General features: G+C 48.4%; 1 protein-coding gene across 16 annotated transcripts in view; it reads left to right on the top strand.

Moving 5' to 3' along the window:
• Positions 1 to 17,900, top strand: part of adgrb2 (adhesion G protein-coupled receptor B2) — a 164,212-nt gene that overhangs the window by 80,505 nt on the left and 65,807 nt on the right. For 13 of the 16 annotated variants that reach the window (XR_011190951.1, XM_069195382.1, XM_069195378.1 and 10 more), the window contains 8 exons: positions 3,676 to 3,840; positions 5,551 to 5,715; positions 7,010 to 7,111; positions 7,590 to 7,696; positions 9,321 to 9,515; positions 11,877 to 11,945; positions 14,309 to 14,417; positions 14,657 to 14,803. Coding sequence is in view for 15 of the 16 variants with exons in the window: in XM_069195382.1 (XP_069051483.1) it covers positions 3,676 to 3,840; positions 5,551 to 5,715; positions 7,010 to 7,111; positions 7,590 to 7,696; positions 9,321 to 9,515; positions 11,877 to 11,945; positions 14,309 to 14,417; positions 14,657 to 14,803 (1,059 nt within the window). In the remaining variant the exon portion in view is untranslated. The remainder of the gene's footprint in view (positions 1 to 3,675; positions 3,841 to 5,550; positions 5,716 to 7,009; positions 7,112 to 7,589; positions 7,697 to 9,320; positions 9,516 to 11,876; positions 11,946 to 14,308; positions 14,418 to 14,656; positions 14,804 to 17,900) is intronic. The other 3 variants (XM_069195381.1, XM_069195390.1, XM_069195389.1) reach the window with 3 other exon arrangements.

Below are 17,900 nucleotides of genomic sequence, written 5' to 3'. Positions count from 1 at the left end.
CAAATCAGCTGGTTTTAAAAGCTTTGTGTTCCCATGCAGTTTGGTAACCAACCCATTTATGAAAGGTTTTTACTCCATTAATATTGCGTGTGAATATTCAAGACAATACAGGGAGAACTGACGTGATGCAGACCTCATTCATGCCCCCATGTTGGCTGCTGACAGGCAGTGGCAGGTTAAAATCAGATGCTGTTCCTGTGGCTGGAAACAAGGCAAATCAGTCGAGTTCTGGCGGGTGATTGAAAACCCGACGTTCTGCTTAACGGCTCTCGAGCAGCAGTGCGTGTTCTCGCTTCTGGCATATCGGTTTGGATCAGGGTCATCGGACACAGTGGCCTCTTCCCTCCCTGTGTTTCTGGGTGTGGGCAAACTGTGTGCTCAGATGGTGTTTAGGAAACAGTTTTGTTCTCCTCCAGGCCTTTCCACCCTCATCGTGCCACTTCGATTAACCACTGCTCCATCAAAAGCAGTGCATTGTAGGGAAAAAAGACACTTCTTTTCCACAGAACGCATTCTCTGTCAGCGTTGTAGTGATTGCTTTCGTAAAATCCCCCATCTCGTCACAGCAAAGACTCCTGCGGGTGCAGGGAGAGTGGAACTGTCCAGCAGCTCCATTGTTAACAACATGCACTCCGCTCTGCTGCTCTCCAGACAGTGGGCTAAATAATGCAAGACACAGGCTGCACTTTTAAGTGCGGTGTGCTCATGGGCTAATTAGAGCTCCTGCTCTCTGAACTGTAGCCTGGGTCCCCGCTGCCATCAGAGTGGTAAGAGATGTGACTCAAGCTGAATTTGTCTTTTCTGAGGGGGAGGGGTGGAGGATGCAAGAGTACTGTATGTGCACAGAGCTCATGACAGGAATCATGCTCGGGCTTGATGACAGGGGTGTTCGTACAGATTTAGTGATTGGTGGGTTTGGACAAGTTTAATGACAGGAATATTTGCACTGATTTACTGATAGGATGTATAGCCTAGATGTATTGACAGGAATGTTTGCACAGATAGGATGTATAGCCCACATATATTGTTGAAAGGGTGTATAGCCAAATGCGTGGACAGGAACATGTGGCGTGCTGTGTGTGACAGTGCAGAAGGGTGGAGTACAGGTTACGCTGCAGGGTGCTGCCTTATGTAGAAAAGGTACTATATGACACTTACAGTACAAACGTGCTGCAAGCTCAGCTTTAACAGGAGCAAGAAGAGTCATAGACTGCGTCTGTCACTGCCTTGTGCTTTTTTAAAGTTATAGGACACTGCATTACAGGGTCTATAAAATAAATACAAATCAAAAGACCCCCTGCACTGACTATTCATTCTAGATATGTGTTCTTCCTGCCGTGCAGATCGGAGCTGTCCACTCCCACGCCTTGGGTGTGCTCAGCTCCAGACATCGGAAGAGCCATGTCTGCAAGAGTTACAGTACAAAGATCCTGCTTTTGGTTATGGCTTCTTCAAAGCTCTGTTTTGGAGACTCTCTGTTTTTTACATGGAGGATTACACTCAAGAGTTCTTTATCACAAAACAATAAGCAAGCTGAAGCTTGGTTTATAAATAATTGCTTCCAGACTTATTTTATCATGTAAAACAACAGGACTTATCATTGCACATTCTTAAGGTGTCTTAAGCAAGTTTTCTGTAGTATTTTAACACCTGTAACTAAATAGCTCATTGTTGTTCCAAATGTTTCTGCTGCAGAGTCACAATGCCTGTCAGTATGCACACACTGTCACAGACACGCCCCAGTGTCTGTCACACACACACCAGTCTGTCACACACACCTCAGTGACTGTCACATACATCCCAGTGTCTGTTACACACACACAGCCCAGTGTCTGTTACACACACACAGCCCAGTGTCTGTCACACCCACACACCCCAGTGACTGTCACATGCACACACCCCAGTGTCTGTCACATGCACACACTCCAGTGTCTGTCACATGCACACACTCCAGTGTTTGTCACATGCACACACCCCGGTGTCTGTCACACGCACACACCCCGGTGTCTGTCACACGCACACACCCCAGTGTCTGTCACATGCACACACCCCGCTGTCTGTCACACCCACACACCCCAGTGTCTGTCACACACACACACACACCCCGGTGTCTGTCACATGCACACACCCCGGTGTCTGTCAAACCCAAACACCCCGGTGTCTGTCACACCCACACACCCCAGTGTCTGTCACACACACACACACACCCCGGTGTCTGTTACAAACATACACCCCAGTGTCTGTCACACACACACACCCCGGTGTCTGTCACACACACACACATACCGGTGTCTGTCACACAATTACTATGGAATTCAAACCAATGTGGTATCTTTTATTTAAGCAATTCTGTCGTGTCTCTCACTGTAATTTATCTTCCAGCAGGATAACTTGCATCAATCCACTCCTCAAAGAAATCTGTTAGATGTCCCATCACACGAGTGGTCTACTGTATGTTGCTTAATTAATCATTGCGTTACAGTATGTTCAGTATGTTCAGTTCAGAATTTTTACTTTTTTCCTTTGCCATTTCGAAAGGTTTGTTGTCTTTAGGGTGGATGTGGTTGATGTTTTTTGTTCCCCTCTCAGATTTCAAAGCCACATTATCTTTCTGTGATTGCTTTGAATTGTTGCCTATAGACAATTTTCAGCCTAAACGTAACATCACTAATGAACTAAAACATGAGAAGACATCTGTCTCTGGTCTCCATCGAAAAAAAGGCCGTGGTTTTTGCTGGGGGTTTAAAGAGACTCTGAGGTGTAGGTGCCTCTGAGGTGAGGGTGTAGGAGAGATAGAAAAGACGGCTGTGGTATTCGACCAATCTAAATGATCACAAGCAGACCAGTGCAGCTCTGCATCCTTCAGAATGGTTTGACGTTCAACCAGCTAGCTGTGAGCTTAGCGCAGGTATCCACAGAGCAGCAGCACCACCAGTGATTGTCAGTCATTTTGCTGCTCTTTATTCATTTCAGTTTTCTTGTTACTGGAGCTTGGCAGAACTCTATGTACAGCCTCGTTCACAAGGCATGCCTGATTAGCTCCCCAGAGAAGCATGTCCGAGCACTAAACCCCTGACTTAGGGAACCGCATCTCCTTACTCACAGCAAGCCCACAGCATCATAGCTCGTCCAGAAAGGGAAATAAATTCAAGCTATTGGCAGACTGATTTACTAAATGTTGCCGTAGCCTTGCTCTCTTAGCTCAGTGAAACTGTCAGGGGCCGCGCTGTAACCTTTCCAGCGTCCATTATTCCTGGACACTGCGCCTTTCTGTCTGCTGCTGCGATGTGTGACTCCTGGGGCCCCAGAGCACCGCGTGCTCACACGCAGCAGCTGTCTGTGAGGGGGTCATGGGTTAAAGCTCACCCTGGGTTTGCTTTATATCCATAACTTATGTGGAAATACCAGGGTGTCCATTAAGCCCATAAATTCCCCCAAAAAGTATTCCCCGAAAAATTATTTCAGATGTTCTCCTGCAAGAAGAGGGCAGGCTTGTCTTCCTCAGGGTGAGACTCGACTCTTCTGCTCTTTCAAGGCAGGGGGTGAAAGAGAGAGCAGAGGGGCCCCTGGGTCCTGCTGCATCAGGGCTGGGGCCACAGCGGCGCTGCGTTAGCACAGCCCGGGCGGGCACTAACAGCGGGCGCGTGCTCCGTGTGTGTTCTTGTGTGTTGGCAGTGGAGGGGCAGTGGCTGGAGTGGGGGCCCTGGGGCCACTGCTCTGTCACGTGCTCCAGGGGCACGCAGCAGCGCACGCGGAGGTGCAGCGTCTCCGTCCATGGCTGGGCGGAGTGCAAGGGGCCCCACACGGAGACGCGGGCGTGCTCCAGAGCGGACTGCGCAGGTACGTACGCCCGCCAGCTGTAGGCTCTGCGGAACCCCGCCCACGAAGAGGCTTCCGTGGGGCGGAGCTTTGTAGGTCCACCCCAGTCCGCCCCAGATTAGCCTATTGACGTCCACATGCCTGGGGCTCTGTATGGGCTGTGCAGAATTCAGTGCGGTCCATACTGGGGTTGGGGCAATGGCACTGGGGGAGTGGAGAGAACGAGAGACGCAGCAGTAGGAGGCAGGGGGAGTTTGCATCAGTGTGTGTCTGTGTGCGCACGTCTTTATCGTTCATGTTGAGTCTGGAGTGAAAATGTTCCCCTGCATTATCTTTTGTTCATCAGTTTCCCTGTGGTGACCAGCTTCATCAGTTTCCCTGCGGTGCAGGCGTGGATAAGAGTTACTAAGCGCACGTTGCACAATGACAAGGAGAGGGCCGTGAGAATTTCCTGTCATTTCACATTTCAGATGCTTTTCGGGATCTGTGCCTGTATCTGAACCCTGGGCAAAATAGTAAATGCAGACCCATTGACAAGAGCTGTGTCTTCTTATTTAACTACAAGTTGGGCATGCCTTTAGAGTCAGTCTATTCTAATGGGTTACTTTGCTTCTACTAAAGACCCCAATTTTGTGCAAAGTAAGGCATTCAATTAAAATAATCTCTCTACTGCACAAAATACATGGAACAGAAATACTCTGTCCGCGGTGAAAGAACAGTACAGTCAATTATAAAACGATTGCATTTACTGAAGATGTCTTCAAACACACACTAGGGAACACAAGTGGAAACTAGAGGTACAGTAAGTGCATTTCAAGCTGGGTACAAGCTACCCAGCCATGTTCTTGAAGCCGATACCTGGGCTTCTGTCAAGAAAGAGCTGGGTGAGACTCTCGGTTCAATAAGCTGAAATGGGCTAGATGTGCCGAGTTTGCCGAGATGTGTTCTTGGCCAAATCGTCGTCCGAGTGCAACTGGGAATCCCCAACCTGTTTCAGACAGTAGGTCAGGATCGGCCAGTCTTTCATCAGTCAAGCCTACAGTGACGTAAGTGAGGGACACACTGTTCCTCCAGTCCTGTCCGGCGCCATGGAGCTCGGAGGGCTCTGAGGGTTGGGCGTGTCAGGTGGGCCAGTTGGAGGAGCATGTCTGCAGAGCCTCATTCTCTTGGTGCAGTATTAAGAGTCGTACAGTTGTTGATTCCTTAAAACACAATATGAAAGAGAAAAAGTGTTGAAACCTTTGTTGGCATTTCATTCAAGTGTTTTCACACAGATTTCCCCAAGGGCTTGTGCATGGATGCCTGATGTGTTGAAGGAGCTGTGTGAAAGTTCTTCATCTATGAGGCTGTGTCCTGCCCAGGCTTATGAATAAAGCATTGTTTCAATGTTTTTGAGGAGGAATGAACATGAACCCAGTGCTTTCAACTGTTAAAACTCATTAAATCAAGTCATTAAAAGTGATTTTTTTTAAATATATAAACAGTGTTTTCCTTCTTTTGGAATGTTAAGAGTGGTGCAAATATCTTGCAAAGGCTTTGCAACTCCCGGCTGTGGTGTTCATAAATAGTTTACCATTAAAAATGAACAAAGTCAAAAGCAGTCATTAATACACCATTAATGGCTTCTGAGACATTAACAATTTATCAGTATATTTTGAAAAGCATCTCTCATCCGCCGTGCATCTCTTGCTTTGTGCCCTTCCCCTGGTTCTCTCCCTCCCTCTCCTGCAGCAGACGGGAAGTGGGGTGCGTGGAGCCACTGGGGCTTGTGCTCCAAGACATGTGACTCGGGCTTTCAGCAGCGGTTCAGGACGTGTCAGGGCACAGGGGAGCAGGGCTATCCCTGTGATGGTTCAGGGGAGGAGTCACGGCCCTGCAACGAGAAGAAATGCCCAGGTGTGGTGAGCCTGTCTATCTCTGTGTCCCTCTTTCCCTGTCTCTTCCTCCTACCCTTGCTACAGTATCTCTGTGCCCCGCCCCCACTCCCTACATGCCCCGCCCCCACTCCCTACATGCCCCGCCCCCACTCCTTCTGTGCCCTGCCCCCACTCCCTCTGTGCCCCTCCCCCAGTCCCTGAGTGCTCTGGCCCCAGGTCCAATGTGCTCCGCCCCCACTCCCTCTGTGCTCCTCCCCCACTGCCAGTGTGCCCCGCCCTCAACTCCATTGTGCTCAACCCCCACTCCCTCTGTGTTCTGCCCAATTTCCTATTTACCCCACCCCTCTCTCTCTTGGCTTGTCTAAAAGTATTGCAGGACTTGGAAGGGCATCATACACTTTGATAATACCAGCTTTTGATTTTAGAATCTGTGAGTGATGCTTAAGAATTTGATTAGAGGTTTTGATCTGAAATGAAAGATCAACATGCACATGATAAATGGTCAGGAAAAGTATTTGTAATGGAGAGAAGAGGAGTAACAGGATTATATTAATAAGCCAGAGGATCTTTGATAACATCATCTCACAGGCTCTCTTTTTTCAATGCTGCAGAGCACATGGACAGTCAAGAGTAGTGTACCCAGCCCTCAGGGGCCAGTCAGAGTACTGTACCCATTCCCCAGGGGCCAGTCAGAGTACTGTACCCATTCCTCAGGGGGCCTGTCAGAGTACTGCACCCTTTCCCCAGGGGCCAGTCAGAGTACTGTACCCATTCCCCAGGGGCCAGTCAGAGTACTGTATCCATTCCCCAGGGGCCAGTCAGAGTACTGTACCCAGCTCTCAGGGGGCCAGTCAGAGTACTGTACCCAGCTCTCAGGGGGCCTGTCAGAGTACTGTACCCATTCCCCAGGGGCCAGTCAGAGTACTGTACCCATTCCTCAGGGGGCCTGTCAGAGTACTGTATCCAGCTCTCAGGGGCCAGTCAGAGTACTGTACCCAGCTCTCAGGGGCCAGTCAGAGTACTGTACCCAGCTCTCAGGGGCCAGTCAGAGTACTGTACCCAGCTCTCAGGGGCCAGTCAGAGTACTGTGCGCAGTTCTGGGAAGGCCAGTCAGAACACTGTGTCCAGTCCTGGAATAGCTGGTCAGGGCTGTGCCCATTCCTCAGGGGGCTGGTAAGAGCACTGTACCCAGTCCCTGAGAACAGGGCAGGGCCACAGTGATGTGGACCTGTGGTTGTTGTTTTCGATGGGGAGTATTAACAGCCCAGCAGCAGTGTGTGAACCCCTAATGCTGGTCCGCCTGTATCCCCCAGCTACCCATGAGATGTGCAGGAATGAATACCTTGTGTCCATGACCTGGAAGAGAACTGCTGCTGGAGAAACTGTTTACAACAAGTGTCCATCAAACGCAACTGGTAAGTAATGCTTTGTTCTTATTTTTCCATGACCTGCTCCACAAACACAGATTCCTGTTCCGTCCTAAACTCAGGTTGTGTCTCTTCCCAGCTCCATGATTTCCCCCCACTGTGCAGGATTTCTCTTTACGTGCTCGTCAGGGTGTTTGGTTACACCCTGCAGAGGGTGAAGGTTCCCGATTGATACTGTGCTTCCTGATGTGGAGAGGTGATTAGCTCAGTAAGGCCCACTAGAAATTACTCATCGTGCAGGAGTTCAGACGCAGAGCTCCTTACAGCACAGCAGCACAGAAGACAAGTGTACAGTAGCTCTGCATGGCCAGTCTCTTCAAGCCGGTTCTGCTGTTAGCAGGTGGTCTCTTTTTCTTGTTACTCTCATCTCTGTCTTATGTCTCTCTTCGACACCTTTGTACAGTAAGTCTTCTCCCTGCCCTTCCAGCGCTGTGACTGACAGCCTGTCCTCCTCCTGTCTCCGCAGGGTCTGCTAGTCGTCAATGTTTGCTGGACACTAATGGAGTTGCTTACTGGGGTCCTCCGAGCTTCGCCCGATGCATCTCACTCGAGTACAAAAATTTACATATATCAGTAGGTGCACATTTGCCTCTTGCTCTCTCCTGTCCCCCTCCCTCCCCCTCTCTTTCCCAGAGCCACAGAGCACCGCTCCTGTTGTCCAAAACAAGTGTTTCCTTTTACCTTGTGTTCAATATTTACAGCACCTTATTCATGGCCCTGCCCTCTACAGGAGTGATGTATGGTGTGTACTCACGCGTCAGATACAGAGGCCAGTTGTATCCAAGGAGTGGTTCAGAGCACACTGGCGGTGTCTTCTGGTGCTGTCGAAAAGGCCAGTGGCTGTACACCTGCTGAGCTCTGTGTCCCTCTGTACTGGGAGCTGGAGCAGAAGGAAGGGTGTGCAACTTCAGTAAACTCATACAGTACGTGCCAGTATAAGCAGGGGGAGAGAATTGCAAAAACAGCAGCCATTGCTGCTTAGGCCGTTGTTAATGTCCAAACTCCCAGCTGACACCTTTAATGAGAAATGATAGACTTTGTGGATTTACGTTGTGATGCTGTGAATGAGTTATTCAGTCCGGCCTGGCCAGAAAAGTGGGTTTTCTAATGATGCACAGAAAAGATTAGTAATATCATTTTGCTGCATCGATAGCCTGCGTACACTGCGTGTGAAAATGTCAATCTGGGATTGATTTTTTTTTGCAGAAGCCTGACAGCTTCCCAATTGAAATGTGAAATTTTCATTTAGCTCTTCTGAGTAGAAGGCATTTTTTTTTGCTGGATTTTTTTTCATTCCATCTCCAGTCCAGTCCCTATAAATTCTGACAGCCTATATAAATGTGACACTACCCCATGAGCAATGCTACATTGCCTGTTATTTTAGTTCCCCTGTGGAGACGGTTCACTGGGGCTTCATCTGTAAAATAGAAGTTTATTGTATTAAGAATGACAGGGAATGCTGCTGACATCCCCTCTCCACCTCACTTAAGTAAAATGCTTCTGTTTTTTAATGTAAAAGATAGAGACTTGTGCTGGCATTGAAAATCAACATGTAATTCTAGGCCTTTGCTAACGTTTTTCAGCGGAAAGCCCAACCCAATCAAATAATCAATCCAGCAGGAATGCAGACACATGGAGAAGGACTGAGAGGTGGAGGAATAGAAGATTTCAAGTTGAATCCAAGTTGATTGAATTGCAGGCTGAATTCAATCAAATAAACAAAACAAGGGAAGGGAATGACAGAGAGGGTGAAATTGCCAGATCACTAGTATTTTACTAAGAAAGATCCAGAAAGTGAAAATGTGTGGTATTCCTTTGATGCACTGGTGACTGCAGCCTAAATAATCAGACAAAAAGATTTCAGAATCTCACAGTTTCAGTCAGACTTCCAGGAGCGCAGAAGGAAATCCCTGGGAATGTTCCTGAAAGACTGGGCAGCTGGCCTCTGTAACGGGCATGCTCTGGTGTTCCAGCAGGGGGCAGTGTGGATTAGCTGTCAGGCTCTGTGGTCGTTCCTGCAGCTGTATCACTGGGTACCCACAGAGTCTACCGCGGGGCTCAGGCCCGGGAGGCGCTGCTCTAGCTTTGCAAGACCCAGAGGGGCTCCCGAGTGGCGAAGGAGCCCGCCCAGCGTGGCGCTGTGCCAGTCCCGGCCTCGGGTTTTAACCTGGGTTTCTTCTTCCCACGTCTCCCTCAGCTTCGAGAGCATCTTGCGAAGGGTCAGAGGATCCTGGCAGGAGAGGGCATGTCTCAGATCGTGAGGAGTCTCCTAGAGTTAATGTCCCGGAAAAGCTATTACAGCGGTGACCTGTTATTCTCCGTGGAGATTCTCCGAAATGTGACAGACACCTTCAAACGAGCAACCTACATTCCAGCTCCTGACGACGTGCAGGTGAGGAGACACGGGGCGGGGCTGGGGGGCAGGGAGGGCTTCCTGCTCACATCCTTCCAAGCCTTGATCCACATTCTGGACCCCCTCCTCTGAAACTCCGCATGGGACAGAAGTGGGTTTAAGAAGCAAAATTTGAACAGCACTGCCTTTGTCTATCAGGGGTTACTGTATTGTACACGAGAATAAGTCAATAAAAAGCTTGGACTCGATCCACGATTTGCTCAAAGCTTCCACTGGTGTTTTCTATATTATAACACTCTGACTGTTATTAATACAGCTCAGTGTGGTTGAGAAGAAGCCAAAATGTTTTTATGTAGCATCTTTAATTTACATTGATCACAAGTGGGGGGAGGTAAACTGCGCTGGAGCAGCTGGTGTGAAGTGCTGTAGCTGCTGATCCATCACAGCTCCCAGTCAGGTCTAATTGACTCGTTGTCAGGGGCTCCTCGTCAGGAACATCACCCGTTCCCCTCTGCACAGCCAGCAGGCTGAACGAGCTCTTCTTGGGCTACAACACACACATCCAGCAGGATCACCTGGCAGCTTAAAGGAAAAAGGCTGAAATTTCAGTAGACCTTTAGTATTCAATTATGATGATTAGAGCAGACTAATGCAACTTCTACTTAAGTATCTGAAAATCCAAAGTATGGCAAAGAGTAGTGGGAGTTTGGCCAAAACTAAATCATTGTGCTAGAGGAAGCAGTGGCAATCATAAGGGATGCTGAAAAGTGTTACCATCAGGGGCGTAGTCAGAGGGGGACATGGGGTGGCAGTGGCCACTGCTACACTGTATATGGCTTTGCCTCCCCATTTTAGGCATAACCTTAAACTCCACATTGTCTTAAATTTACCAGGAAAAGAAATTGTTAATGTAGGAAACAATTACAATGCATCTTGAATGTTTTTTAAAGGGCCGGTGTCAGCAAATATGTGGCAGATCGTTGTAGATCCAACACACAGAAACTGTCACCAAGACATCACGGTGTATTCAGAATTATGAGCTTTTATTGTACTTCATTTAAAAAGCTCTTTAAGAAGATCTCAAAATATGAAAAAACCCAGTGGGTATAAGGTAAAGGGGTATAAGCTTCTGTCCTTGCGCAGAAGGCTCTTCAGAGTCGTGTCTGGTGTGAATACAAGCTCTGAGAAAACGTGCTCTGCTCGTCTGGATGTGAAACCGGGGTGAGCAGTGTAACTGCTGCAGAAGGAAATAGCAGTACACTTTATAACACTACATCCTATTACAGACGGCAGATTATCTCAATTAAAATTACCACCCCCATAGATGTCCCTGACACCCCAAATATGAAATCCTGGCTACGGTGGGATGTTCCCCCTCTGAACATGTCCTGAAACATCCAGGAGATATTGACACCTCTGGAGTCGCCTTCAAGGAACGTACAGATAAGAGCAGCTGCAGGGACACTTTCTGTGTGTTGAGAGTTCATTAAAAAACTACCATATAACAGAATCACAACAGAAGTGCAACTCCGGCTGTCTGAATTTCTTCCCTGTGTTGCTCCCTGGCGGGCATTTAAAAGGCTTTCTTTATCACCTCTCATTCCTTGGAAAGGGCTGTTCCATAAGTGAGAGTAATGGGGTTCGTCACTAATCGCAGTAACGTCTCTGTTGGGAGCTCAGCCTGCATGTCCCGATTTTAGGATATGTTAAGTGTGAATTGCAGTCCCAGCAGGCACTCTGTTCTCCTTCCTTCTAATTTTCCCGTGTGCAGAGTCTGGGATTCTCCTTAAGTGCTCTATGCTGTCCCAGGCTCTCTGGTCACCACAGGACGGGGAGCTGCAGGAGAACCTCCAAAGTAGAGAAACTGTTCCTGGTTCAGGATTATCACACCCATGAGCAGAGCTGAGCTACTTATAGTGTCCATATCAGACGAGGCTCTTTAGGGGATACAGTTGATTACCTGCCTGCTTCTGAACAATGAAAAGCAGGACTCGAACTCAGCCAAGAACGAGACAGTGGGCAACAAGGCAGATCAGTGTAAGGTTGCGATACAGACCATGCCCTTGACCATGGCACGGGACAGTTGCACTCATCAGTATTTGTCACAAATTGCAGAGTATTTGCCCATCTTGCATGTTTTATCTGAATGAGAGAATCCTCAGTAGATTCCCAGCAGAGGCTGGGCTGTAGAGAAGATTTCCTCCCCAGGCCTCGTTTCATGGCGTTTCATGGCGGGGGGGAGGCTTCAATTGTGGCATAACTCTCGAGGCTGTAGTTTAGGACAAAGGCTTGCAAACTTAACAGAAGGTTTGACCTTTCCAATGTCACTTCCTGCTTGTATTAACAAGGTTCGTTTGTCTCTCTCTTTCTCTCTGCTGTTTGTTTCTGTCCGCCTGCCAGAAATTCTTCCAGATAGTCAGTTACATGTTGGACATTGAAAACCAGGACAAGTGGGTTGATGCACAGCAGGTGAGCTACTGTGTGCGATGCAGCAGTGTGAGTCTGCATGTCTTTGTGTTCTGTGCTCAAGCACGCCAATAGGCTCCTGCGTAGTATGCTACAGAAGTGTGTTTTATTCCTTAAGATAAGATGCAAATTAATGTCATAAATACACTGCACGTTCATTTCGTGCATGTGTGCAGATCCCTGCCTTCAAGCAGTGAGCTTGGCTCCTCCCCCGCACTCCCTCCAAACAGGGCAGAGTTGTCCTGTTGTGCCGCAATGTGTTTCCATGCTCAAAGGTATAGCAATGAGCTGTCTGCATCCAGACATCCCTGAGAGGGGCGTGCGTGTGTCTGCTACAGTTTCTGCTTGGTGCCTTTGTCCAGAGTGCTCATTTTCAGGCGCTGTATACTGTCCGTGAGGGCCGCCAGAATGTATACAGTTGTAATCGCAGGATGGGGCTGTTAGACATGTATAATAGCCGTGTGTCTCCTGGAAGTCCACAGCTTTAAGATGACTATTTGGCGGTATGCGCATGAAAGCACAGTGCACACAGAAGGAATACGAAAAGTCCAGGATATTTCCCAGCTTTGAATGAATAAAAGAGACCCAGGCCACCACCAGTCCTACATGCCCAGTCTGATGACTTCTCTCCTAATCTATCCTCTCCCCAGGTCCCCCGCCACTGTACATACATGTTATCTGTCAGTGCATATATATAATCTGGTAGCTGTCGCATTGTGCCACAGAGAGAGAGTGTGCTAAATAGCAAGTCATTCTGCTCCCTGACACTTCTGAGTGCTGCCCTGGCCATAATCGCTCCTCTGATTCCTTTACGATCGCGGCTCCCGCAATAAAAAGGACAGGAGACGTATCGATCACAGCAGGGGCTGATCGGTCATCAATGGCAGCTCAGCACTCCAGCCCATCTGTAAAAGGCTGACTGACGGGGGGGGGGGGGCGCTGCGAGGGCAAGAGACCGCCGGCCCTGGATGGAGAGCAATCAACGTGAAAAAACACTACATCTCACTCCTAACAGACCCCTGAGTTCACGGGTGCTGATGACAGATACGATTCCTCCCTTCCCCTCACACGCCGTGAGATGCTCTGCGTTTCTTTAATCCCAGCTGGACCCGGCGCCCGGTCACTGCTGGTCTGGCGACAGACAGATTGATTCCCTCGCGCTGCTCTGTCCCCCGCGGGGCACCACCTTGCCGCTGGGCTCCGCTGGGCTCCGCTGGGCTCCGCTCACACGGTAGGGTCTGCTCCACAGCCAGTTTCCGAGCGGCTGGGAACCAGACACCCAGGCAGTGCCAGGCAGGGGTCCACGTCTGACCCTCTCTGTTGCTGATTTACTCCAAAAGGGTTATCAGCCAGGTCAGCGTCTGGGTTTGTCTTCCACCATTCTGGCTGAGGAGGCTCCATGGCTTGTCATCAGGGGGTGTCCTGTTTGAAGCCCCCAGGCCCTGATCCAGCCCCTCCCTGTACTGTCCCAGGAGCAGCCGAGCTGAAAGAAGCCAGGTTCTGTTGTCCAGGGCTGTACAGAGGTTGCTGGTCAAGCCATAGTTCACCACTTGGTCTCTTTTGAGAGACAATCATGATAACGCCACTTGCATTAGGAAAGCTGCAGGTTGTTGCCATGTTGTTTGGTGGGACACCTGACTTCCTCTGGTGTCTGAGCTATCATTCTAATGATGGTGATAACAATCATTTTAATTTATCCTACGTGTGTCCTGTGCCTGTTTGCTGCTGCTGTTACTCTCCTCTCAGCTCACTGATCTGGGTTTAAACAAGCGCACCGAACAAACGCCCTATTAGCAACTACTAAGAAACACCTGCACAATTAAGCAGAGCAGCAGCACCTGCTGAGATATAGAAACTTTTTTTTAAGATGTTCTAAATTAGTCACGCTCATCTCCAGTGCCTAGGAATCTCATGTTTTTTTTATTATCATTGTTCCATATGTGGATTTAATTATTCAACCACAGTATAGACGTGCTAAATTTGGCCAAGTGTGCTAGTTGTATCTGAATGTAATCCTGCTAATTCTTACAATGTCACTTTGAGTTAAGGCAGCCTGTGAAGTTCAAGTCTATCCTGCACTACAGCTGCACTGACCACAGAAACACTCTTCACATGAGGTGCACTTCAAATCCAGTGGTTTCATTTCAACTAAGCTCCTGATCACTTAAATGAACTAATTATTCACTGATCTGAACCAGTGTGACTCCTCTTCCAAGTGGAAAGCAGAGGGTGATTTAAAGAGACTTAGTGTGCTGGACCCTGCTCAGCCTGGCTGTAGATGTAGGACAGAGGTCTGACAGTGACTGCGTCAGTGCTGCTCCCTTTCTCCTTCTTTCGTTCATCTTGTCTCTCCTGTGCTTCTCCAGGCCTCTCCCGGCTCTGTGCACCTCATGCGCGTTGTGGAAGATTTCATCCACCTCATAGGGGAAGCACAGAAGGCATTCCAGAGCTCCCTGTTTGTCACAGATAACCTGAGTGAGTTTTTCCAGTCGGCTCCACTGGCTTGAGTCCACACATCGAACCAGGTTCACGTTACTGCCTATAACAACGGGGCTGCGTCCGTCTGGCGTCTGAGCGACCAGCCTCACTCCATTCTGAGTGAAAACAGCCCTCCGATGGAGGAGCCCATTTCAATTCTCTCTGTCACTTTCCTGCTTCCTCTCCATAGTCACTCTGTTTTTCAAGCTGTGTCTGTGCCTCTTCCTCCCGCGCAGTGGTCACTATCCAGCGCGAGCCCGTGTCCGCTGTCTCCAGCGATATCAACTTCCCCATGAAGGGCCGGCGCGGGATGAAGGACTGGGCCCGGAACTCCGAGGACAAGCTGTTCATTCCCAAGGAGGTCTTCACGATCTCTTCCGAAGGTGAGCTGCTGTACGCTTGGGGAAATATCAGACTGCAGTCTGAACTTGGTCAAGGACTGCACGTCGTTCTAAACAGACCTTCAGGGCTGCAAATACCCCCAAACACAGCCAACTAAAAAAACATCCAATAAAATAAACTACTTAAATTTCTTCAGATATGTTTGACCTGAATGAAAGACCTTGATGAATAAATGATCCCACACTAGTGTTAACAATTGTGATGTAAGGCGCACGGCTATATATCCTATCATTCATTAAAGATGAACAAAGAAGTAAAGACAGAGCGGCAGGTGAAAGATATATGATTATGCAGTGGGAGACGAAACGGCTGTGACTCGGTTCTTGTGAATTGTAAATGAGTTGGGATCTATTGAAATGCATGTTATTGATCTGGTCTTATGTTGTCTGTTGGCTGCTATACATTTGCCTAGAAGCCTGTTGAAGAATGTTCACATCAGACAGCACATCCATCATGCGGTTTTCACTTTCGATTAACACCTTGCCTTCAGGTCACCCAGCCATCCTGTTGCTAGCTCCACTGCTGCCAAGCTTTCCAAGAACCATGCCTCTGGCCCAGCAGGCTCATGCTGAGCTTCGTTTCCACTGCCTGAGCATCCACGACACAGCGTCACGCATTTGTCTTTCATGAAAGCTCAGCCAATCGAGCAAGATTAGATTTGGAGAGGCAGGGGATGGATGGAAGAGTGGAAAGGACATATACTGTATATATGCATTTTTGCTAAAAGATCTGTTTATCCAGCTCACTGGAGGAGAGGGGTTAGCAGCTAAAACAACCTATAGAAGATGAATTCCTTTCAATAGGCCCATTCCGACCCAATTTATTTCTGCAGCACTGTATATCCTCCCCAGTGGCCAGGCTAGCCGCCCCCGAAGCAGAACATGGGTCATTTAATCCTGCTGTGCGTTGGCCAGGCCTTAGCCAGCACTCAGGACATTACCAATCCTTCTTATTCCAACTTAATGCACTGGCCACTGAGCTGAAAGAAAATAATCACTGCTTACGGAAGAAAAGCACTGCCCGCAAAGTGAGAGCTGACTTCCCGTTCTGACCTTTCTTCGCTGCGTAGCTGAAAGACGAGAGCAGCTGGATTTGTCTTGAGTGCCACATCCCTTCATTCCCCGAGGCTTGATAAAACCCATGGCACTGCCTTCTGAAATGGGGACACGGTGGGAAAATACATTAGATGTCCCAATAGTTTTTGAGTGTCTCGCTATCCTGGTGCACCGGTGGAGGGGAAGCAAGGGCGGTAAATTGAATTGGCCTCAAAAATGACCGCTTGAAATATAGCACAATATAGGAAAGGTTTTATTCACTTTTTTCAGTGAGTGCCGAAAGAAAGCATAGTGAAACAGGAACAAAAAGAATGCACATTTCTATCCATGGACCAGTATGGAAATTATGGAAAACCCCTGACTCTGGAGAGGACAGGGAAACCTCTGGGGATCTAGCTCTAAGCACTTGGTTTTTCTAAGGTTAGAGAATTAATTAAACATGTCACCCACTCTGCTGCTCCTAAAATAACTACAGGCAATCTCCATCATTTACTAATTAACTTTAAGGAGCAGAAGCAGACTGAATTACTATTTTGTTACGCCGAGCAGCCCTTAATGCAGCACGTTTTCAGACACAGATTTGATTGACTTTTCTCGAATGCACAGTTCACGATTTCGGGAAGGGGGAAGGGGGAACATCCCGCTCACCAGTCACAAATGTTTCGAGCCCAATCCCGTCTTCTTTTCAAGACAGCGAATTCTGGCCTTTTGCAGTTTTAATTGCGATTTGTAGTCAAATGCTGATCTTACTTTCCGAGCTCTGAAAGCTCTATTGATTTTTCCAGTCGCCCTGCAAAGGCCTGTTTGATAGAGGCTCTGACAGCTGAGCTTCAGACGTCCGGAGGGGACGGAGCTGAGAGAGAGAGACTGAGGGAGAGCAGAGAGAAAGACAAAGCAGGACCAGGCTCTGCCTTTCCATTCCTGTCACTGCTGCCGACTCTGACTTCTGCTGAAGCTGCTCTGTCTGCAGAGCAGCTTCTGTCACGTCGGCTGGGCTCGCTGCGAGCTGGGCTGGGCTGCCCTGTCTGGCTCCTCCGAGACAACCCGCTGAGAGGTGCCAGACAGGGGACTGGCGCCTGAAGCCAGAATCAGGAAAGAGCATGTGCCAATGAGCCAATGATTTTCTTTAACAATCTAAAGTTGATATTTAAAAGAATGTGGGTGCAGTCTTAATTGTTGATGCCACCTTTGACATGTACTGTATATCACTAACTGCTTCAATCTTATTCTTTCATCATGTTCTCAGAACACTCATCTCCTGCGACTTAGCACAGAAATCACGAGAAAAAAAAGCCCACTGTATCGATGCAGCTTCCTGCAAATCCAGCCAGCTCAGCAAACAACTCCTATTAGCAATCTGTCACACACACCGTGAAGCAAAATGAAAGCCTTGGCATCTCTGACCGGCTCTCTCTCTGAAATGAAAATGCCCTCTTACCAATGTGTTTGGGAATTAAAGGGTTTTGTTGCTGGTGATGGCAGTGAAGGCACCATGGCCATGGATTCAGGTCATGGTCAGGGTGACTGTAACTTTGCTGAGGAATCCTGAGGTGCAAGGGTAACCGGGCTTAATGCTGATGAATGCAATACTTCCTCGCACACATGAAATCACTGCTGCGCTTGGGAAGAAGCTCCCTGAGCCATTTCCACATCCCCATGTACTAAAGCCTGTCTGTTGTGTCATGTGTCTTTGTTCTCTTTATTTTCCAATGTGTCCCTTGGTCCTGTTTTTCCCTGCTCTTAATTAGTTTTAATTAGTGAGGCGCCTTGATTGCATTTGTTCTCTTAAGGACTTTGATGGCATTTAAACCTCGCTGAGAAAACATGAGGTGGGAGTGTGGAGTTTAATGAGCAGGCAGTTTGTTCACACAGCAGCATTGTCAGAGGTGTAACAAAAGTACGGCAAGTCTTAAAAGATAGCAAACTGCATCATTTTGTAAAGGTATGCCAGCAGAAGGAGATACAACCAAATGGCTCTGCTCTGTACGGGAGCACATCTAAAATTAATCAAGTCCACAGCTCA

This window comes from Lepisosteus oculatus, chromosome 11 (assembly GCF_040954835.1).
Source record: "Lepisosteus oculatus isolate fLepOcu1 chromosome 11, fLepOcu1.hap2, whole genome shotgun sequence".
In the NCBI taxonomy this organism is placed as follows: Eukaryota; Metazoa; Chordata; class Actinopteri; order Semionotiformes; family Lepisosteidae; genus Lepisosteus; species Lepisosteus oculatus.
Note: the sequence above shows the minus strand (reverse complement) of the source record. Positions and strands in the feature narration are given on the sequence as shown.